Raw genomic sequence first — 23872 nt, forward strand, 5'->3', positions numbered from 1 at the left:
CCTAACTCCTTGCATTTGGCCAATATTCTTCTAAATCTTTCCTATCCAACTGTCTTTTAAATGTTGTAGTACCTGCCTCCTCTGTAAGCTCTTTCCGCATATTCACCCCACCCGCCGTGTGAAAATATTGGCCTTTGCGTTCCGATTAAATCTTTCCCATCTCACCTTAAGCCAAAGTCCTCTGTTTCTTGATTTCCCCTTCTCTGGATAAAAGACTGCATTCACCCGATCTATTCCCCTTATGATCTTACACACCTCTATAAGATCACCCCTCAGCCTGCCCATCTCCCCCTATAGCTCAGAACCTCAAGTCCTGGCAACATCTTCGTAAAGGTCATTTTAGATGTCTGTCTTTGCCTGTTTGATACGCCATAAATTGCACTGCAGCTCTGCTCTTGGCTTTACAATTTTTTTTCCTCTCACTTGCTGTGTGACATTAAACCACCGATTTAAAAAAAATGTTCTTAATTTTTCACCTCCTAGAAATAGCCAATGGTGTTTCTCGTCAATTTCATCAAACTGCGATGAAAGTGCCTTCTGTCATTATGGCCATGAGCTGTTTTGTTTCCTCACCATCTGTTAAATGAAAATCACTACTTTCTTTTAAAAATATGGTACAAATCAAGATTAGAAATTATATTTAACTGTTGATAATGAGTTTTATGTATAATAGGTAAAAATAGCATCAGAAACATAATTCATACTGATAGTTCTCCAGTACTTTCTTGGAGGTTTGGGATAATGACAGATGGTAGTAAAGTCAACAGTACCAAGTAGTGCTCAAGGCACTACTATTTTAAAAAAACAGTTTATGTTCTTTGCGGTAAGTGTTCCTATGCTATCCAAGGGCATAGACAGTGGATTGATGTTCCTTGGTTAACTTGCTTTTCTAAAATGTGATTCCATTCTGTTTTTAAATATTGGATGTATTTAAGTCGCAGTACTTTTTGGTTAATACTAGATGACCCGTGGACCTGTTGGGTCCAAACCTCTCCTGCGGGCCCAGCATCCCTTCCCCCAACTGACGACCCATGGACCAATATATATTGGTCGTCGTATATATATTGACGACCAATATATATATTGGTTATATATATATAACCAAGCGCAGGCTCGGCGATCGCTTCGCTGAACACCTGCGCTCGGTCCGCATTAACCAAACTGATCTCCCGGTGGCCAAGCACTTCAACTCCCCCTCCCATTCCCAGTCTGACCTTTCTGTCATGGGCCTCCTCCAGTGCCATAGTGAGGCCCACTGGAAATTGGAGGAACAGCACCTCATATTTCACCTGGGCAGTTTGCAGCCCAGTGGTATGAACGTCGACTTCTCCAACTTTAGATAGTTCCTCTGTCCCTCCCTTCCCCTCCTCCTTCCCAGATCTCCCTCTATCTTCCTGTCTCCACCTATATCCTTCCTTTGTCCCGCCCCCCTGACATCAGTCTGAAGAAGGGTCTCGACCCGAAACGTCACCCATTCCTTCTCTCCCGAGATGCTGCCTGACCTGCTGAGTTACTCCAGCATTTTGTGAATAAATCGATTTGTACCAGCATCTGCAGTTATTTTCTTGTACTATATATATATACATATATATATATATTAGTCCAAGTGGACCCGTTGGGCCCATTCCTCGTAGAGGGGGAACAGGGAAGGGGAGAGGGTGTCACTGAGTGAGCCGTGGACCCAAAGTCTCTCCTGTATTGGTGTAGCAGCCTCAACCCCCCCACTCAATCCTCCTTATCCCCCCCTCCTCCCCCCACTGACCCACTCCATCCCCCCATATCCCACCCCCACTTGCCCCTCCCCTGTTCCCACCCCCACTCCCCCCAGCCCTGCCTCCACCCCCATTCCCCCTCCCCACCCCTATTCCCCCCTCCCCCTCCCCACCTGCCTTTTAACGACTTTGGGGTCAATTGTACTATTCATGCAGTGGAGTTGACGAAGCATATATCTTTGTCCCATTCTCTTGAGCATTCTGGTTTTATTTTGGAAAATGATTTAATGATTGTTAAAATCTCAATCCATAAGCTAGTCTATTATTGTAATTAAGTGGTTCTTATTGCCTTGGGAAGCTTGTACATTGTAAGGACAAGACTATCCATCTTCCTATTCACGAGCCACCTTTGCTTTTGAGATTCTGGAGCTCCTTCTATTACCATATATTCCAAAGGGGCCCACTTGGCTATGGGGATTCATTACATCAGAATGTTCTCACTAGAAAAGAACATGCTTTGGTATTGTGTTCATTACATTTAAGAAGGATCATACTATTTTTTTGTCAAATGGCATTTAGTGAATTGCTTTTGAAGTGTGATCACTACCTCATTCAATCAAATGGCTGGCAATTAACACATCAATTTAAAATAATACTATTCTACACCTCCTTAAAATGAGAAATGATATAAATTTAAATAATGCATGCGAGAGGCTCTTGGAATAATTAAAAAGATACTACAACTTTAAAACTGAATGGAATCACTTTTTAGATTCCCAACGTCTTAGTCAAGGAATAGCAATCCACACCTATGGTCTTGGATATCGCAATGCAACACCACACCAGGATGGAAATTGTGTAAAAGAAAATCCAAGTGGTGCATTAACCTACTACTGAGTAACTTTCACTTTTGTACCTTCCCAATAATATTGCCTATAAATTTACCTTGGATTGAGTGAATGAAAGAGAGATGAGTAGTATTGCGCAAGATCTTATTAGAAAGTAATGGATGCAGGAAGTATGTATGTATCAAAGTAGAAAAGGGTGTGACTGAGTTGTACAAAAAGCAGTTGATGTGAAGGAAGCTGACTGGCATGGTGCAAGGACCAGAATATGGAATGCCTCCCTCTTAATCAAAGAAAGTTGTGAATGGTTTAATTCAGAACTATTGCTTTTGACAATTGTTAAGAAACAAGAAAACAACACAGAGTGCTCTCTTGCCTGCTTTTCTGTGCACATGAAACGTTGTAACATTTTGGGGGCATCAGGAAGGAGAAGAAAGAAAAGACCCTCTGATGTTATGGAAGGACATTTCTTGTGTTTATTATTTCAATTTTTTTAACACAAATTTTCTGTAACTAGGAATGGGAAGTACAAAGTTTACAAGCCCACAGTTTGTGATTACCGATTATTTGTAACAACTAAATAGTTGTTAGGCTAATGTGAATTTGCAAAGATAAGGTGCTTTATCTGTAATGTTCAAGTCATGTGCAGTGTCAAGGCCTTCCTGAACATTTCCATTACCAAATGAATTGATGAAGGCAGAGCAGTGCACGTTATCTATATGGACTTTAGTAAGGCCATTCACAAGGTTCAAAGTGGTAGGCCAGTGTGGAAGGTGTTGAGAGAAAAGATGAAATATGAAGTAAGTAGGCCAATAATATAAAAGAGGACAGCAAAAGATTTTTCAGACAAATAAAGAGTAAAAGAAAGGCAAGAGTGGGCATTAGACCATTGGAAAATGAGTAGTAGTAATGGGGAATAAGGAAATGTAAGGTGAATTGAAAAAGGCTTTTTATGTGTCTTCACAGTGGAAGACACCAGCAACATGCCTGAAGAGTCAGGGGGTAGGTTACAGGAGTTGCTATTACTAAGGAGATGGTGCTTTGGAAGCTGAAAGGTCTGTAGGTGGATAAGTTACCTGGACTAGATGGACAACACCCCAGGGTTCTGATAAAGGTAGCTTTAGAGATTGTGGAAGCATTAGTGATCTTTCAAGAATTACTAGTCAGGAGTGGTCCCAGGTGACTGGAAAATGGCAAATGTTACCCCACTGCTCATGAAGGGAGTGAGGGAAAAGAGGGGAAACTACAGGCCAGTTAGCCTAACTTCGGTGGTTGGTAAGATTTTAGAATCCATTATTAAGGATATGGTTTCTGAGTACTTAAAACCACATGACAAATCAGGCAGCAGTCAGCATGGTTTTGTGAAGGGGAGTCAAGCCTGACAAATCTGTTGGAATTCTTTGTGGAAGTAAATAGCACGAGAGACAAAGGATGTTGTTTACCTGGATTTTCAAAAGGCCTTTGATAAAGTACCACATGCGAGGCTGCTAAACAAGATGAGAACCCATGATATTAGAGGGAAGATACAAGCATAGATAGTAGGCTTGCTGAATGGCAGAAGGCAAAGAGTGGGAATAAAGAGGACTTTTTCTAGTTAGCTGCTAGTGATTAGTAGTGTTCCACAGGGGGTCAATGTTGGTGCTGCGGCTCTTCGGGTTGCATATCAAGAATTTGGATGATTGAATGGATGGCTTTATGGCCAAGTTTCCAAATGATATAAAATAGGTGGAGGGGCAGGTAGTGTATAGGAAGCAAGGCATCAGCAGGACTTGGACAGGTGGGGAGAGTGGGCAAAGAAGTGGCAGATGGAATACAGGGTAGCAATGTGAGTGGCCATGCACTTTGATAGTAGAAATAAAGATGGAGACTATTTTCTAAATGGGGAGAGGATTCAGAAATTGGAGGTGCAAAGGGACTTGGGAGAGCTGGTGCAGGATTCCCGAAAGATTAATTTCCAAGTTGAATCAGTAGGAAGGACGACAAATGCAATGTTAGCATTTATGTCGAGAGGTCTAGAATATATAAAATTAAAATTAGAAGGATGAGGTGGGACCCGATTAGTGAATAATAGATAGAATGGATGTGGAGAAGATATTTCCATTAGTGGGAAAGTCTAGGACCAGAGGGCACAGCCTCAGAATAAAAGATCGTACCTTAAGAAAAGAGATGAGGAGGTTTATTTAGTCAAAGGATATGAATCCTTGGAATTCATTGCCAGACGGCTATGGAGGCCAAGTCATTGGATATATTTAAAACGGAGATTGATAGGTTCTTGATTAGTAAGGGTGTCAAAGGTTATGGAGAGATGGCATGAGAATGGGGTTGAGGGAAAGATAGATCAGCCAATGATTGAATGGCAGGATAGACTCGATGAGCCGATTGGCCTAATTCTGCTCCTACGACTCATGAACATAAGTACTCAGCCATGCTATTCATTTGACAAAATGTGTAAGAAGGAACTGCAGATGCTGGTTTAAACCGAAGATGGACACAAAAAGCTGGTGTAACTCAGCAGGACAGGCAGCATCTCTGGAGAGAAGGAATGGCCTGAAGAAGGGTCTCGACCCAAAACTTCACCCATTCCTTCTCTCCAGAGATGCTGCCTGTCCCGCTGAGTTACTCCAGCTTTTTGTGTCTATCTTCTATTTCATTTGACAAGTAGATAAATGAATCAGCTTTCTTTTTCTGCCATTAAATTGAGCATTATTATTAATTCAAAATGTTAAATAATAAATGCTAATGTTGCAGATTGAGGAATATATAATCAGTAGTTGAGAAAATGGAGATGACAATCACAAACACCAAACATCTATGTTGATGTACATATAACTAAGTTGTACAATCATAGGTACATAGATAGGTACAAGGTAGAATACTGGCAAACACTGCTGTCAATTCCAAGCAAAATTAGATTTACGATTTCCAGCAGCCACACACAAGTTGCATTTAACACATCACATAACATTGGTACAATATAAAAATAACACTTGTAATAATGACAGACAATTTGTGGCAACTTGTATCCATTCATTTCTTCTACAAGAAAACAATCCATTAAAACTTGCTCAGCACAAAGAGCCCACAAGCATCTACTAATCTCTCAGCCAAGATTCAGTGGGCCGAAGGGCCCGTTTCCAAACTATATCTCTAAAACTACAATAATCCCCTTTAGTTTACTGTCAAATCATTCTTCCATAGCAAGTTCCCAATGTTTTCTCTGCCTTCAAATCATTAAGATCTTTCGTAATCAATTTGTTTTCTCTCCGCCTCTGTAATTTAAATAGTCTCCAACCACATCAGCCAGAGAAGCCTCAATTGGTCTCCTGCTGGGCTGGTTATCCTTGCCATAAGGGATCAGCGGTGTCTTAATTCAAGTGAAACCTATCCCGTTTTTTAAAAAGAGATCCCCCCACACTCCATAAATAAAGTGTACTCCATAATAAAGTCCACATCTAATCTACCCAATGAATGCTGGCAGTATTCAAGACGTGTTTTCAGCCTTTCAGCTCCAATCTAGGACACGGCTTTGCACATTATACGACATATATTCTGCTCGTTTCTAGGTCATTGCTTCCAATGCAAATACCGATTGCAGGCAGCACACATGCTCCTTTTCGCACAACAAATTAATTATTTACCACAACCTTGCATCTGGAAGCCAACACCATTTAAAACTCTATTTAACTCATTGTATTCTTTAAATCCTTCAAGCTCTGGTCGATCTGCTTGCCAAGGTGAATACATATTTTACAAGGTGAGATTCCAAAAAGTCAATATAGTATTCCAGATAGCTTTAATGAAGGCTATGTATATCTGAAGTATTTCATCACATTTCAAAAAAAAAGTTCCCACTGCTTTTGTAACTGAATTTTAACTGTGAAATTCAGCACCATTTATTCTGCTTTTGGACATAGCAGGGAATAGCGGCTTACACGTGATGAGATACAATGAACCTTATATTAATGCACCCCCTTGAAAATCAAAAAATAAATCGAAGATACTGGAAAACTCAGGTCAGGTAGCATATGTGGAAAGGCAAACTTTTCTGTCCCTTTTGATTTTTTTCTGGAGGAAAAGGAAAGTCACTGGAGGAACTTAGTAGGTCAAGCAGCACTGAAGGGGCAGGGAGGGTGCAAATTAACAGTCACGTGTTAAATATGAAATAGAATGAAGGCTGAAAGGACACTGATCATCAGCAAAACTAAACCAAAAACTACAATACAAAGGAATAAAGTTGTCGATGAGCTTCCACCCATTGGGCAGTGATACATAAACTTAAAGCATGTACCACCAGATCCAGAATCAGCTTCTTTTCCTGCTGTGATCAGACAGGAAGGAACAGTCTATCGGGTGCAGTCCTGATCTTTCAACCCATCTCATTGCAGATCTTGGAGCTTTACTTTGTAACTGTAAATCTCAAATGCTGTAACACAACGTTCTGCACTTTGGTATTTTTCTGCTTGTGCTACCCGTTGTATTTGTGTACATTTAAGACATTTGAACATGTTCATGGAAGGAAAGGTTTAGGAAGATGTGGGCCAAATGCAAGCAATTAGGACCAGCTCAGGAAGGCACATTGGTCAGCATGGACAAGTTGAGCCTCAGGGCCTGTTTCATACAGGACTACTCCATAACTATCACTAAGTACAGAATAGTTCAAATGATCCGGGTTATGTCATTTCATAGAAAACATAGAAAATAGGTGCAGGAGTAGGCCATTTGGCCCTTCGAGCCTGCACCGCCATTCAAGTCAGGGGGTATGGGGAGAAAGCAGGAACGGGGTACTGATTGAGAATGATCAGCCATGATCACATTGAATGGAGGTGCTGGCTCGAAGGGCCGAATGGCCTACTCCTGCACCTATTGTCTATTGTTGGTCAGGAAGTCAAGGATCCAGTTGTAGAGATGAGTGCTGACACCAAGTCCAAAGGGTTTGGTAACGAGCTTGGATGGTATAATGGTGTTAAAGGCAGAGCTGAAGTCTGTGAATAGGAGCCTGATCTAGGTGTCTTTCTTATCCAGGTGTTCCAGAGATGAGTGTACGGATATGGCGATGGCGTCGACCGTGGACCTGTTGTGGCAGTAGGAGTTCCATAACTAGCCTCTCAAAACATTTCATGATGGTGGATATCACTGGATGGTAGTCATTTAGACATGAGGTCTTGCTTTTCTTTAGTGGTGACCTTCTTCAAGCAGGTAGGTACTTCAGAATGCAGTAGGGAGAGATCTAATATGTCCGCAAATAATCCCGCTATCTGGCCCGCGCCAGATATCTGGGCCAGTTGCTTTTCGTGGGTTTACTCTATGATGTAGTGGCAAACAAAGTGTTAAACTTAACATTATCGGCACACAAGGAATGGAATGGATAAAATAAAATAGAATAAATGAGCAAGAAATCATAAGATTGATGATAATTTTTGTATTGCTTTGTTTATAATGGGATCAAATTTCCATCTTCGACCCCAAATCTGTGGACTAAACCTAGAAACTCTAGCTTGCAACGGTAAAACTTCCTTATTTACAACAATAAATTAATTTCCATGGCACTACATGCAGTAATTCACAGAATTAAGCCTCTCTCTTACCCATTATCAGCCAAGCATTTCTTCTGCCCCGTGAGAAGAGATCAGAGCCCACACACGCAACTAAATTCTCTTGCTCTCTCCCCTTTCAGTTTTCCCATGCATTATTGTGAAACTATATTTATCTGTATTTAGAATAACATTTTAATATGACGATTTAAACAAAAAGTTTGTTGTTGACAAGTTGTAAAGAAAATTTACTTCAGAAATAATTTCCCTTCTGTTTTGTTTGTTTTTAAAAAGGTGCACTTTCCTTTTAATAAATAAATAGAAAATCATTGGAAGATGCTGTCTGATTTCTCCAGGAATCATAATAAAAACATAAAGTGTCGGAGATTGTCATGCAGCATATGTGGGGAGAGAAACAGAGTTAACTTTTTAGTTTGATGCCCTTTCATCAGAACTGGGAAAGTTAAAAATCAAACATGTTTTAGATTGCAGAGACAGGTTTTGTTGTGGTGCGTGCATGGGCGCACACACGCTGGGGAGGGGGGGATTGGCTGGTGAAGCATCTAAAGGGAATGAAAGTGACGGGGTGAGTTAGAATGGAACCCAAGGACCATTGAATGATACCAGTGATAGAATGCCAGCTATCGAAGCACCAGTAAAACCTATAAAGAAAACTGTGCCCATGCAAGTGTTCCTTTACCCCTAAGCACAACATTTAAGTCAACATTGCACGATACAGATTTATTTTCAATAAAAATGAAACTGAAATTCAGAGAAACCACTATGGGAATAATTGTTAAATGGTGGATGGATAAGAAACCAGAAAAATAGGTTTAAGACAACTTGCAAAATAACAATGCTGATGGAGGGAAGGCTACAGGGGAAGAAGAATTTAAACTTTTCCAATGTTAGCAAAGTTGCAACAGCCTCCTTTTTGGATTATATGTTAATAATAATGCACAAGCTGAAGGCTTTGTGAAAAAAGCAAGATACTCCTAGATTACCCAAGGAAACGGCCTTAATATCTTAAATATGGTTACTCATTCATAATAATAGACCAGTTCACAAGTCTGGTGTTCCTCTGGATAGACAGCCTTCCCACCCCCCACCCCCATCAACCTGGACAATGCCTACTCAGCCCTCTGCAAACTCCTCATCAGGGCAGCAAAGAGTTCCATTCCTCGCGGCTATCATCGCCGGTACATTCAAGATTCAAGATAGCTTTATTTGTCATCCAATATTGGACGAAATTCAGTCACCCACAGTCCAACAATAAAAGCATTAAATAGGCATTAAAATTACACAACCCCAAAAACACACAAAAAAAGAAACATCCATCACAGTGAGTCTCCTCCAGTCCTGTCCTCACTGTGATGGAAGGCCACAATGTCTTTCCCTTCTCCTGCCGTCTTCTCCCGCAGTCAGGTTGTTGTGGTTGCAGGCCGCGCCGGACGGTCCGCAGCGGCCCGAGCCGAAGGCGAGTCCCAGCCGCTCCCGCAGCCTCCGAAGACGGCCGGCTCCGCCGATGATAAGTCCGATCCGGGCGGGCGAACACGCTGCTGCTGTTGCTGCACGTCGGGGCGGTCGTGGCTCCCAACATTGAAGCCCCCGCCCAGCAGAGAAAAATCCCGCGGCATATTTTAGGTCGCGCCGGACGGTGAAATGTCCGCGACCCAAGCCCCGTGATCCGGGGCGGGCGAACACGCTGCCGCTGCCGGAGCTCCCGATGTCGGCATCCACGCGGCCCGAGCCTAAGGCGAGTCGCAGCCGCTCCCGCAGCCTCCGAGGACGGCCGGTTCCGCTGATGGTAAGTCCGATCCGCGGGCTCTGCGAACCAGAGCCCTGGAGGCCGCCAGCTCCAGGAGTTGGGCCGATGGTAGGCCGCAGCAGGAACGGAGACAACACCCAGAAAACAAAGGTCGGGTCTCCGTTCGGAAGGGACACCTATTTACAATTTTACAGTTCCCCCCCTCGCCCCCACATACACACATAGTACACAAACACAAAAACACGACATCACAACTACAATTAAGACAAAAAAACAACAAAAACACAAAGACAAATGGACCGCAGGTAAGCCACAGCTGCTATGGCAGCGCCGCCACATGGGACGAAGAGTGTGAGGCATGCTATGACGCATTCCTGTACGCTGAACCTGGCGAAGAGGCTGCCTCCAAGGCTGCGGAACTGACAAACTGCCTTGACAAGAAGCGCAGAGAGCGGTGGGAAGAGACAGTCCAAGGAATCGACTTCACACACTCCAGTAGGGTGGCATGGAAGACCTTCAACCGCCTCACCGGTCGAAGTACCCGCCCAAAGCATTGCCCTGTCACGGCCAACTTAAAACGCCCACCAGTACCTGGCCAATGGCCACTCCAAAGACGTGGACAAGAACCATACTTATTCTGTTAAACAGGAATCCACTAATCTTTGGAAAGCTCCAGGCGCTGATGGGCAACTGTCAGCACCCTTTTCCTCTACAGAACTTTCTTCTGTCATCTCTCAAATGAAATGTGGAAAAGCTCAGGGTCCTGATAACATTCCCCCAGAATTCCTGAAAAACTGCGGTCCTAAATGCCTGGTCTGGCTCCGTGAGTTTTACTCCTCTTGCCTCATTGGTCAGTCCAATCCGAAGATCTGGCAGAAAGCCACCGTCATTGCGCTACCAAAACCAAACAAGCCTGCGGACGACCCAAGGAACTATTGGCCCATCTCACTCCTCTGTGTCCCGTACAAGCTCCTCGAACGGCTTTCTCCTGGCCCGGCTCGATCCAATAGTTGACCCTCAACTACCCGCTGAACAAGCCGGATTTCGGTGTGGACACTGCACCACCCACCAAATAGTCAAGCTTACCAATGACATCGAAGACAGTTTTGAAAAGGGTCACAAGGTGGGCATCACACTGGTGGACCTCACCGCCGCCTATGATACTGTGTGGCACCAGGGCTTGATCTTGAAGCTCCTCCGAACCATCCCTGACCTACGGTGCGGTTCCTTGCTAACATCCTTGGCAACCGCAGTTTTGTACTCAAGATCAGCGACGGACAATCTAGCCAACTGCGACGCCTAAGAAACAGAGTCCCCCAAGGCTCGGTACTGGCCCCCATGTTCTTCAACCTCTATATCAGCGATCTGCCACGCATGACCTCGCGCCAGTATGGATACGCAGATGACTTGGCCCTACTGCACTCGGACAAGAGTTGGTCAAATGTTGAGGATGTGCTCTCGGCGGATATGGAACTTGTCGCGGGCTACCTTAAGACCTGGAGACTAAAACTGAGTGTGGCAAAAACCACCACAACGGTCTTTCACCTGAACAACAAGGAAGCTCAACGCCAGCTAACCGTCACCCTCAATGGGTCACCCCTACCCTACAACCCATTTCCCACATACCTTGGGGTGATCCTAGATCGGCAGCTGACCTACAAGCAACACCTTGAAGTTCTCCGTGCTAAAGTCTCGGCACGGAACAACCTCCTGCGTTGCTTGGCCGGATCGTCATAGACAATAGGTGCAGGAGTAGGCCATTCGGCCCATCGAGCCAGCACCACCATTCAATGTGATCATGGCTGATCATTCTCAATCAGTACCCCGTTCCTGCCTTCTCCCCATACCCCCTCACTCCGCCAGGACATCTACTCTACGAACCAGTGCTCTTCCACTCGTGTACAGCGCCGCTGAGTATGCCGCCCCAGCATGGTGCCACAGCGCTCATACTAGCAAGCTAGACGCCACCATCAACGACACCATGCAGATCATCACTGGCTGCCTATGCCCTACTCCGACGGATCTCCTGCCGGTGCTCGCAGGTATCGCACCCGCCAAGCTTTGCAGAGTTCTTCACTCATAGGCTGGTGTGCAAGGCCCCATCGGACGACAAACATCCTTTGTACCACCTCGCCCAGGATTCACAGCAACTGGGACCTCAACGCCTGTCATCTCGTCACCCTTTCTCTCGTCACACAGCGACCCTCTGTGGCTCCGGTTTCAACATACTAGGAGCATGGAGAACCAGCTGGGAACAGACATCGCGACCTCCTCAATTCACTGTCGCACTGAACACCACAGCCCCACCCGGCTCGGACATGCCCCGCAAAGGGTGGGTCGCCCTGAACCGGCTCCATACAGGGGTCGGACGGTTCAATGCCAACATGCATCATTGGGGGTTGCGTTCATCAGCAGCCTGCGTGTGTGGAGCAGACCAGCAAACAGCGCAGCACGTAATATTCGACTGCACTGTCCTCCATCCCCCTGGTGGAGGGGTAGACCTCACGGCCCTCTACAACACCACATTGCACTGGCTACAGCGCCTGGATGGCGTTACATAATTTCTGCCGCCTCAAACGCAAGAAGAAGAATAACAATAATAGATATCATCAGGATAGCCTTGATGCCATGAAATAGGATCTAATGGAAGGATAGCTCAAAAATCAAGAGCAAATGAACATTCAGGAATAGAAAGCATTGCTGGGAGCTGCATATAGGCCCTGAAGTAACAGTGGTATTGTGGGGCATCCTGTAAATCAGGATCCAAGAGATGCGTGTAACCACGACCTTGAATCTGCACATAGATTAGGCAAACCAAATCAGCAGTAGTCGTTTAAGGGAACAGCAAATAAGTTGTTTTTGCAGTATATTGAAAAGCCAATAAAGAAACAGGCTATTTTCGATTCTGTGGTTCAAGGTTAACTGATTATTTCAATTATTCAATTACCACAATGTTGCAAAAAGCAGCAGTAAGCCCAAGGATGGGAACAATTTCATAATTCAGTTAAGATGCACCAAGACATTGAAAAGGAAAGGGAAAAGAGAATGAGAGTAGGTGAGAGCTTCTACAGATATGTAAAGAAGGAAGAAAAATAGCACAAGGTAATGTGGGTCCCTTCCAGACTGAGGCAGAAAAAAATACTTTGGGGAATAAAGACATTTTAGAGAAATTTAACAAATGCTTTCTGTCTATCTTTTCATAAGATACAATAAATCTCACAGGAACAGTATGAATGATCACTCCATTTGTTGTATCTGGAGATGCTGCCTGTCCCGTTGAGTTACTCCAACATCAAAGGAAGGAGCCAAAGAGGTTGTAGAAAAACATTCACAACTGAGGTGGGAATCCATTTGGAACACATGCAAGAAGGATAATAAACTAGTTCATTAAGATTGAAGAAGTTGGGATTCTTTACTTTTGAGGATCCAAATATAGCATTTGAAATTTTAAAGTAATCTATGGCCTTATATCTGGGCAACATTAGGAATTGGGAAGAAAACTCTTAAGCATTTTCTGTTCATATTTCAGATTCTCAGCATCTGCAGTTTAAAAAAATAACAGTGGTTTGTAGAGAATATAAACTGTGTGCTAAAAAATATCTTTGGCACCAATATTCAGGCCATTCAGCTGATCAAGATTAAGGATGTTACAAGCTACAAGCAAAGCTGGGTCTTTTATCCCATGGAGTGCATGAGGTTGAAGGGTGACAAAGGTAAGAGATCTCAGAGGTATATGAAAATCATGTGGGGCATAGATAAGATGAACAGCCAGTATTTCCCCTTGTTAGGAAAGTCAAAAACAAGAAGGGCATTTGTTTCTGAGAGGGGAAAGAAACAAAAGGGATTGGAGGGTCAACTTTTTCCACACAGAGTGGTGCATAGATGGAATGAGCTGCAGGAGGAGGTGCTAGAGGCAGATTGATTTGCAACATTTAAGAGACAATTAAAAAGGAAAGATTTGGAGGAATATGGGCTAGGCACAGGCAAGTGGTAACAGCTTGGTTGAGCAACTTTGTCTGTATGGATTTGGTATGTCGACAAGCACTCTCTTCAACTTCTATAGGTGAACAGCAGAGAACATATTGACTGGTTGGATCACGGCCTGGTTCAGCGACTCAAAGGAGATTACAAAAAGTGGGGGATACTGCCCAGTCTATCAGGGGGACTGACTGCCCCACCATCAAAGGGATCTACAGGAGGTGCTGCCTCAAAAAGGCAGCCAGCATCAAGGACCCACACCACTCTGTCCACGTTTTCATTTCACTCCTGCCATTGGGAGGAAGGCATAGGTCTGATAACCGTGGTCCTCATTCCTCTCCCCCTCCCCATTCCTCCTCCCTCATCCCTTCCCATCCATCTCCTTCCTCCTCCTCTCCTCCGTCACCCTAATTGAAACATACAGAATAGTGAAAGGCTTGGATAGAGTGGATGTGGAGAGGATGTTTCCACTGGTGGGAGAGTCTAGGACTAGAAGTCACAGCCTCAGAATTAAAGGACGTTCTTTTAGGGAGGAGATGAGGAGGAATTTCTTTAGCCAGAAGGTGGTGCATCTGTGGAATTCTTTGCCACAGAAGGCAGTGGAGGCCAAGTCAGTGGATATTTTTTAAAGTAGAGATAGATTCTTGATTAGTACGGGGGTTATGGGGAGAATGTAGGAGAATGGGGTTCGGAGTGAGAGATAGATCAGCCATGATTGAATAAGAAAATAACTGCAGATGCTGGTACAAATCGAAGGTATTTATTCAAAAAATGCTGGAGTAACTCAGCAGGTCTGGCAGCATCTCAGGAGAGAAGGCATGGGTGACGTTTCGGGTCGAGACCCTTCTTCAGACTGCCATGATTGAATGGTGGAGTAGACTCAATGGGCCGAATGGCCTAATTTTGCTCCTATCACTTATGAACTTATTATCTCTAGGTTCAGGAACAGCTTCTTTCCAACAACCATCAGTCTCTTGAAAATCACAAACACCAACTATAAACTGCCTTGGTTACAACTTGGGACTTCAGGTTTTTTTTGACTAATATTGTTTTTCATAATTCATTTGACTTTTTCTGTTTAATTATGCTATCTTTAAGTTCTGTGCTTATAGACCTGTTATACTGCTGCAAGTAAGAATTTCATTATTCCGTTTTCAGTACACATGACAATTAAACACAATTGACTCAATGGACGGGTTTGGATGCAAGGCCCATTTCCATTGAATAACTTTATGACTCTCAGCTAGCTCCAAGTTGACTCTCAGCTCGCTCCAACACCCTCTCTTTCCCTGCAGCTCTACAAAATTGACCAACTTCCTTGAATTGTTAGATTCCAACAAGTGCAATTGTCATCTAAACAATGTTTCCACCCTATCACAGCCATTCCCCACGTTCCCATCACCCCACCCCTTCTTTGTGACTTTAAAATACCAATTTCTCACTTTTCCAGTTCTGTTGAAGTCATTGACCTGCAAGGGCAAACGCTTCTTCCTCCACGTGCTGCTCAACTTGCTGATTATCAATCCCTTTTGAAGGGGCAGGTCATGGTGATCCTAAATCCTCAGAGTTAGTGAATTCCAAATCATAATCTCGCTCTGAATCAAAGTTCTTCCTGACACCCATCTCATTTCGCGGATATGAGGAACTGCAGATGCTGATTTACCAAAAAAAAATGCTGGAACAACAAAGCAGGTCTGTTCCAGAGAACAGTCTGAAGGGGCCTGATATCGAAACGTCATCTATCCATATTCTCCAGAGATACTGCCTAACCTGCTGGGTTACTGCAGCACTTTGTGTCCCTCTCTGGAGAACATGGAACGGTGATGTTTCAGGTCAGGGTTATGTTCACCAGTCCTTGACCCACCCATTAACAGGAACAACTTGCCCCCCAAGAAGAGATACTCCAGCACTCAGTTCACTCCTGCCATCGGGAAAAAGGAATCTGAAAACCATGACCATGGAACACTTTGGAAGGAGTGTCCCGCCCCAAAATGTCACTTATCCATGTTCTTCAGATCCACTGTTGTCTGACCCACTGAGTTACTTGCGTAGGAAGGAACTGCAGATGCTGGTTTATGTCGAAGATAAATAGACACAATAGAGTAACTCAGCAAGTCAGGCAACATCTCTGGAGAAAAGGAATAGGTGACGTTTCAGGTCGGAACTAGTTTTCAGACCGGAAGAGAACTTCTTCAATGTAGGCATACCTTAAGGAGATTTCGCAGTGGAGCAGACAAAATGTGTAGAAAGGAACTTCAGATGTACGTTTATACATAAGGAGGACACAAAATGCTGGAATAACTCAATGGGCCAGGCAGCGTCTCTGGAGAAAACGAATCGGTGACATTTCTGAGTTACTTTATGTCTTACCTCGGTAAACCAACATCTATAGTTCCTTGCCTCCACTGTTTTTACTCCAGCACTTTGTGCTTCTTTTCTTAGTAAACTAGCATCTGCAGTTCCTTCCAATGTTTTTACCCCAGCACTTTGTTTTTTTTTCATAAACTAGCATCTGCAGCTTCTATTGTTTTTACTCCGGCACTTTGTGTTTCTTTCTTAGTAAAATAGCATATACAGTTCCTTGCTTCTACAAAAACTCCTTCGCTTTGTGTTTCGTTTTTTTGGGAGGTAAATCAGCACTTGCAGCTCCTCGTGTCTCTGTAAACAGTGTCCCAAATTTATGCCGGCTGCTGGCAGCCAAGACCAAGTCCGCCTCGCCAACAGGGCGACCCACCACCACCACAGATACTATATCTTTGACCACCACCAGCAGCACCACCACCAAAGATACTATATCTTTGACCACCACCACTAAAGATACTATATCTATGACCACCACCACACCACTAAAGATACTATATCTTTGACCACCACCAAAGATACTATATCTATGACCACCACCACCACTAAAGATACTATATCTTTGACCACCACCAGCAGCAGCAGACGGCCGGCTCGCTCGCTCACCTCCACAGTACACTTCCGAGTCCCTCCCGGCGCGTGCCCGCAGGGGGGCCGGCGCGAGCAGCAGCAGCAGCGCGAGCAGGAGCAGCGCGTCGTCCCAGCGCCACCGCCGCCGCCGCGAGCCCATGCTAGCGAGTCCTCGCGCTGCCAACCGTCCCCGCGGCGCAGGAGGCGGAGCGGCCGGCAGACACACTGCGAAAGTTTCTCCGCCTCGATTGTCGTGTGAGTTGCGACGATCAACTTTCAGCTACCCTGTTGTTTAAAAGGCGCGGGTGGATCGATCGATCACCCTTTGGAGTCGATGTCTTCTAAACCAAAAACAAAAATCACCAGGTTCGTGGACGAGGCCGCCGTCAGCACCGCCTCAACCCCGCCCATCACTGACTCACCACCTCCCACCCCTCTGCCCCGCCACCCATCTCCTCAGCCGTTGCCACGTCCACCATCGTCATTACGCACGGGCTGCGTCACACTCGCCGCTCGCTCTTCTCTCAGCCAATGGAAGGCCGCCGCGTGATCAACCCGTCCCCCGGGCAGAGGGAACCAATGAGAAGCTGGCAGCGGAGGCAACGGCATCTCCCAATGGCAACGAAGGCGCCGGGAAGAGCAGTGCAGATAGTTGCGAGGATATTGTGGACGGAGTCAAGGCTTGATTTGATGCCAGTTTACATTGGGGGTGGACGGCAAGGTCTGAGGGAGACCCCCTGCCCTGTTTCAAACAAGGGAAAGGATCCCCCCATGAGTGACAACTTGGGTGCTTGGTATCAGGATGAATTGTGAATACAACCGAATATAACACCAATGAATATGTATTATAGGAAGAAGTTGCAGATGCTGGTTTACACTGAAGATAGACACAAAATGTTTGAGTAAGTCAGTGGGTCAGGCCGTATCGCTGGAGAAAAGTCAAGTCAAGTCAATTTTATTTGTATAGCACATTTAAAAACAACCCACCATGACCAAAGTGCTGTACATCAATCAGTTCAGGTACTAAGAACAATACAATACAATACAATACAATATATCTTTATTGTCATTGTACAGGGGTACAATGAGATTGGGAATGCGCCTCCCATACGATGCAATGAATTAATTAGCGAGTCAGTATTAATTTAAACAACCCAATGAAACAAATTGGAACAGTTTTAAAACAGAATAAAGTGCAAGTAGATCTGTGCTGGACATACAATGGCACACAAACATAACAGCACATACATAAACAATTCACAGCGCCCCATCAGAGGGCCTCAAACACTAGGGAATAGAAATAGGTTTTGAGCTTGGACTTAAAGGAGTCGATGGAGGGGGCAGTTCTGATGGTGAGAGGGATGCTGTTCCACAGTCTAGGAGCTGCAACTGCAAAAGCACGGTCACCCCTGAGCTTAAGCCTAGACCGCGGGATAGTGAGTAGCCCCAAGTCGGCTGACCTGAGGGACCTGAAGATAGAGTGGTGGGTTAGAAGATTTTTGATATGGGGGGGGGGGGGGGGGGGGGGGGCAAGCCCGTTTAGGGCTTTGTATGTGAATAGGAGGAGCTTGAAAAGGAATAGGTGATGTTTTGGGTCAAGACTGAAGAAGGGTATCGACCTGAAACATCGCATAATCCTTTCCAGAGTTGCTGCCTGACCTGTTGAGTTACTCCAGCATGTTATGTCGAGAGCACTAATAAATCTATGCACGTGGCGAATGTGGGAAAAGTTTTTGCAGTGTTACGGTTTTATATATTTTATTCTGAGACTTGAAAATGCCCGGAACATTCATTTCTTGCAGCTTTCCAGAACTATGGGAAATCCTAAATTGTTTCATAGCACTGATATATGGCATTGACAAGCTTTACTGGATTAAAGATTAAGATCAATTATATTAGTATTATTGTACCTGCATTTTTGCACTTTTAATTAAGAAATACTGTGATAAAATCTATTTTTGTTAACTTGACAGCCTCAAGACCTCAAGGTCTTTGGGAGCATCATAAACCGCAGAAACTGAAAACAAGCTTGTGCTTAGTTTAAAAGAATAGATAAGAGAGGCCCATCTGCGCTGATCTCAGAACACGTGTTTGATTAGCTGGATTTCTGCAAGTTCTGAGTTTGGGGATGGAACCTTTGGAATTTAGATCATTCTGAGAATTAGGATCAGAATGTGCAGCAAACAGTTAAGCAAAAACACCAGGAAATAGACAATGACATATCTAATAACACCTAATATAATTTGTAATGATATTTTGTAAACCACTGCTTGTTAAATTTCATTTTTACTTAAAAATAAATCATAACTTTTACCAATATATTCAGCTTTTTACTATTCAGAGTAAATAGTAATTAACAATTTATTGCAGTGCTGTGCCTGACCTAGCTGATAAACAACGATTAATATATTTTGATAATGATTATATCTTAATGTTGACCAGATTCAAGTGAAAAATAATTTCTTGTTTTATGCACAAATACTGTGTTGTACGGATACAATACAAACCGCATTGAACGGTTGGAGCTGCGGTTGGACTCATTCTGGAGCATCCACGATGCTGAGAAGGTCGTGGATAGCACGTATAGTGAGTTGGCCACACCACAGGTAAAAGATAAGCGGACTGAAAGGAAACGGGTGGCCACTAGCCAACGTAGCAGTAGGCAGGTAGTGCAGGAGTCCCCTGCGGTCATCTCCCTCCTAAACAGAGATTCCATTTTGGATACTGTTGGGGGAGATGGCTCATCAGGGGAAGGCAGCAGCAGCCAAGTTCATGGCACCGTGGGTGGCTCTGCGGCAAAAGAGGGGAGGAAAAAGAGTGGAAGGGCTATAGTGATAGGGGATTCAATTGTAAGGGGAATAGATAGGCGTTTCTGCGGCCGCAAACGAGACACCAGGATGGTATGTTGCCTCCTTGGTGCAAGGGTCAGGGATATCTCTGAGCGGCTGCAGGACATTCTGAAGGGGGAGGGTGAGCAGCCAGTTGTCGTGGTGCACATTGGCACCAACGATTTAGGTAAAAAACGGGATGAGGTCCTACAAGGTGAATTTAGAGAGCTAGGAGATAAACTTAAAAGTAGGACCTCAAAGGTAATAATCTCTGGATTACTACCAGTGCCACGTGCTAGTCAGAGTAGGAATAGGAGGATATTTCGGATGAATACGTGGCTTGAAAAATGGTGCAAGGGGGAGGGATTCAAATTTTTAGGACATTGGAACCAGTTCTGGGAGAGGTGGGACCAGTACAAACAGGACGGTCTGCACCTGAGCTGGAATGGAACCAATGTCCTAGGGGGAGTGTTTGCTAGTGCTGTCGGGGAGGATTTAAACTAATGTGGCAGGGGGATGGGAGCAGGAGCAGAGAGACAGAGGGGTGTAAAATGAGGGTAGAAGCAACAGGTAGCAAGGTGAAAAGTAAAAGTGGCAGGCAGACAAATCCAGGGCAAAAATCAAAAAGGGACACTTTTCAACATAATTGTATAAGGAGTAAGAGAGTTGTAAAAACAAGCCTGAAGGCTTTGTGTCTCAATGCAAGGAGTATACGTAATAAGGTGGATGAATTAAATGTGGAGATAGTTATTAATGATTATGATATAGTTGGGATTATGGAGACATGGCTCCAGGGTGACCAAGGCTGGGAGCTCAACATCCAGGGATATTCTATATTCAGGCGGGATAGACAGAAAGGAAAAGGAGGTGGGGTAGCGTTACTGGTTAGAGAGGAGATTAAAGCAGTGGAAAGGAAGGACATTAGCTTGGAGGAAGTGGAATCGATATGGGTAGAGCTACGAAACACTAAGGGGCAGAAAACGCTAGTGGGAGTTGTGTACAGGCCATCTAGCAGCAGTAGTGAGGTTGGGGATGGCATCAAGCAGGAAATTAGAAATGCGTGCACTAAAGGTGCAGCAGTTATAATGGGTGACTTCAATCTACATATAGATTGGGTGAACCAAACTGGCAGGGGTGCTGAGGAGGAGGATTTCTTGGAATGTTTGAGAGATGGTTTTCTAAACCAACATGTCGAGGAACCAACGAGAGAACAGGCCATTCTAGACTGGGTATTGAGTAATGAGGAAGGGTTAGTTAGCAGTCTTGTTGTGCGAGGCCCCTTGGGCAAGAGTGATCATAATATGGTACAGTTCTTCATTAGGATGGAGAGTGACAAAGTCAATACAGAAACAAGTGTTCTGAACTTAAAGAAAGGTAACTTTGAGGGTATGAGGCGTGAATTGTCCAAGATAAACTGGCGATTGATGCTGAAAGGGTTGACGGTGGACATGCAATAGAAGGCATTTAAAGGTCGCATGGATGAACTACAACAAGTGTTCATCCCAGTTTGGCAAAAGAACAAACCAGGAAAGGTAGTGCATCCGTGGCTAACAAGGGAAATCAAGGATAGTATTAAAACAAAAGATGAAGCATACAGATTAGCCAGAAAAAGTAGCATACCAGAGGACTGGGAGAAATTCAGAGTCCAGCAGAGGAGGACAAAGGGCTTAATTAGGAAAGGGAAAATAGATTATGAGGGGAAAACTGGCAAGGAACATAAAAACTGACTGCAAAAGCTTTTATAGATATGTCAAGAGAAAAAGATTAGTTAAGACAAATGTAGGTCCCTTGCAGTCGGAAACAGGTGAATTGATCATAGGGAACAAGGAGATGGCAGACCAATTGAACAAATACTTTGGTTCTGTCTTCACTAAGGAAGACATAAACCGTCTGCCGGAAATAACGGGGGACCGGGGGTCTAATGAGATGGAGGAACTGAGGGAAATCCAGGTTAGTCGGGAAGTGGTGTTAGGTAAATTAAATGGATTAAAGGCAGATAAATCCCCAGGGCCAGATAGGCTGCATCCCAGAGTGCTTAAGGAAGTAGCCTCAGAAATAGTGGATGCATTAGTGATAATTTTTCAAAACTCTTTAGATTCTGGAGTAGTTCCTGAGGACTGGAGGGTAGCTAATGTGACCCCACTTTTTAAAAAGGGAGGGAGAGAGAAAACGGGGAATTATAGACCAGTTAGCCTAACATCGGTAGTGGGGAAAATGCTAGAGTCAGTTATTAAAGATGTGATAGCATCACATTTGGAAAGTGGTGAAATCATCGGACAAAGTCAGCATGGATTTACCAAAGGCAAATCATGTCTGACGAATCTTATAGAATTTTTCGAGGATGTAACTAGTAGAGTGGATAAGGGAGAACCAGTCGATGTGTTATATCTGGACTTTAAGAAGGCCTTCGACAAGGTCCCACATAGGAGATTGGTGTACAAACTTAAAGCACACGGTATTGAGGGTTCAATGTTGAGGTGGATAGAAAATTGGTTGGCGGACAGGAAGCAAAGAGTAGGAATAAACGGGTCCTTTTCGGAATGGCAGGCAGTGACTAGTGGGGTACCGCAAGGCTCAGTGCTGGGACCCCAGTTATTTACAGTGTATATTAATGATTTGAACGAGGGAATTGAATGTAACATCTCTAAGTTTGCGGATGACACGAAGCTGGGTGGCAGTGTTAGCTGCGAGGAGGATGCTAGGAGGCTGCAGAGTGACTTGGATAGATTAGGCGAGTGGGCAAATGCATGGCAGATGCAATATAATGTGGATAAATGTGAGGTTATCCACTTTGGCGGCAAGAACAGGAAAGCAGAGTATTACCTGAATGGTGACCGATTGGGAGAAGGGGAGATGCAACGTGACCTGGGTGTCATGGTGCACCAGTCATTGAAAGCAAGCATGCAGGTGCAGCAGGCAGTGAAGAAAGTGAATGGTATGTTGGCATTCATAGCAAGAGGATTTGAGTTTAGGAGCAGGGAGGTTCTGCTGCAGTTGTACAGGGTCTTGGTGAGACCGCACCTGGAGTATTGTGTGCAGTTTTGGTCTCCTAACCTGAGGAAAGACGTTCTTGCCTTAGAGGGAGTACAGAGAAGGTTCACCAGATTGATCCCTGGGATGGCGGGACTTTCATATGAGGAAATACTGGATAGACTGGGCTTGTACTCGCTGGAATTTAGAAGACTGAGGGGGGATCTTATAGAAACATATAAAATTCTTAAGGGGTTGGAGAGGCTAGATGCGGGAAGATTGTTCCCGATGTTGGGGGAGTCCAGAACCAGGGGTCACAGCTTAAGGATAAGGGGGAAGTCTTTTAGGACCGAGCTGAGAAAACATTTCTTCACACAGAGAGTGGTGAGTCTGTGGAATTCTCTGCCACAGAAGGTAGTTGAGGCCATTTCATTGGCTATATTTAAGAGGGAGTTAGATGTGGCCCTTTTTGCTAAAGGGATCAGGGGGTATGGAGAGAAGGCAGGTACAGGATACTGAGTTGGATGATCAGCCATGATCATATTGAATGGCGGTGCAGGCTCGAAGGGCCGAATGGCCTACTCCTGCACCTATTTTCTATTTTGCTATGTTTCTAATTAAAATCTTGCTTGTAACAGCATCACAGGCACGAACACACAAAAACATAAATTATGCATAAATTACACAAACTCTGCCAGACTGTAAAAAAAAGGCTGCAAATAAACAAGACAAATCACAATTAGAAAAAAAACAAGTCCATGGTACTGCAAAAGGTGATCAGTTCTGTGGTTGTGGTATGATTAGGATTGTACGGGTTGGTTCAAGAACTTGATAGTTGAAGGAAAGCAGCTGCTCCTAAAGTTGTTGATGTGTGGTTTCAGGCTTCTGTATCCCCAGTCTCATGGTATCAGTGAGAAGAGGCCATGGTCTGAATGGTGAGGATCTTTGATGATAGATGCTCCCTCCTTTAGATCGTGGGGAGGGCTGTGCTCATGGTGGACTGGCCTGATTGCACCATTCTCTGCAGCCTCTTGTGTTCCTGTGCATTGGAATTGCCGTTCTACGCCATGATGCAAGCAGTCAGGATACTTACTACAGTACTTTAGACTCTAGAGATACAGCGAGGAAACAGGCCCTTTGGCCTCCTGAGTCCGTGTGGACCAGCGATCACTAGCACTATCCTACACACTAGAGACAATTTACAGAAGCCAATTAACCTACAAACCTGTACTTGTTTGGAGTGTGGGAGGAAACCACACATGGAGCACCCTTAGAAAACCCACGCGGTCACAGGGAGAATGTACAAACT

General features: G+C 44.5%; 1 protein-coding gene across 1 annotated transcript in view; it reads right to left on the reverse strand.

The window, feature by feature from the left end:
• Window positions 1–17189, reverse strand: part of LOC144610583 (protein canopy homolog 1-like) — a 47117-nt gene extending 29928 nt beyond the window's left edge. The window contains exon 1 of the mRNA XM_078429395.1: window positions 16802–17189. Coding sequence (XP_078285521.1) covers window positions 16802–16925 — 124 coding nt within the window. The 5' untranslated portion in view covers window positions 16926–17189. The remainder of the gene's footprint in view (window positions 1–16801) is intronic.
• Between the last annotated feature and the right edge of the window lie 6683 nt (window positions 17190–23872).

Source organism: Rhinoraja longicauda, chromosome 2, assembly GCF_053455715.1.
Source record: "Rhinoraja longicauda isolate Sanriku21f chromosome 2, sRhiLon1.1, whole genome shotgun sequence".
Taxonomy (NCBI): domain Eukaryota; kingdom Metazoa; phylum Chordata; class Chondrichthyes; order Rajiformes; family Arhynchobatidae; genus Rhinoraja; species Rhinoraja longicauda.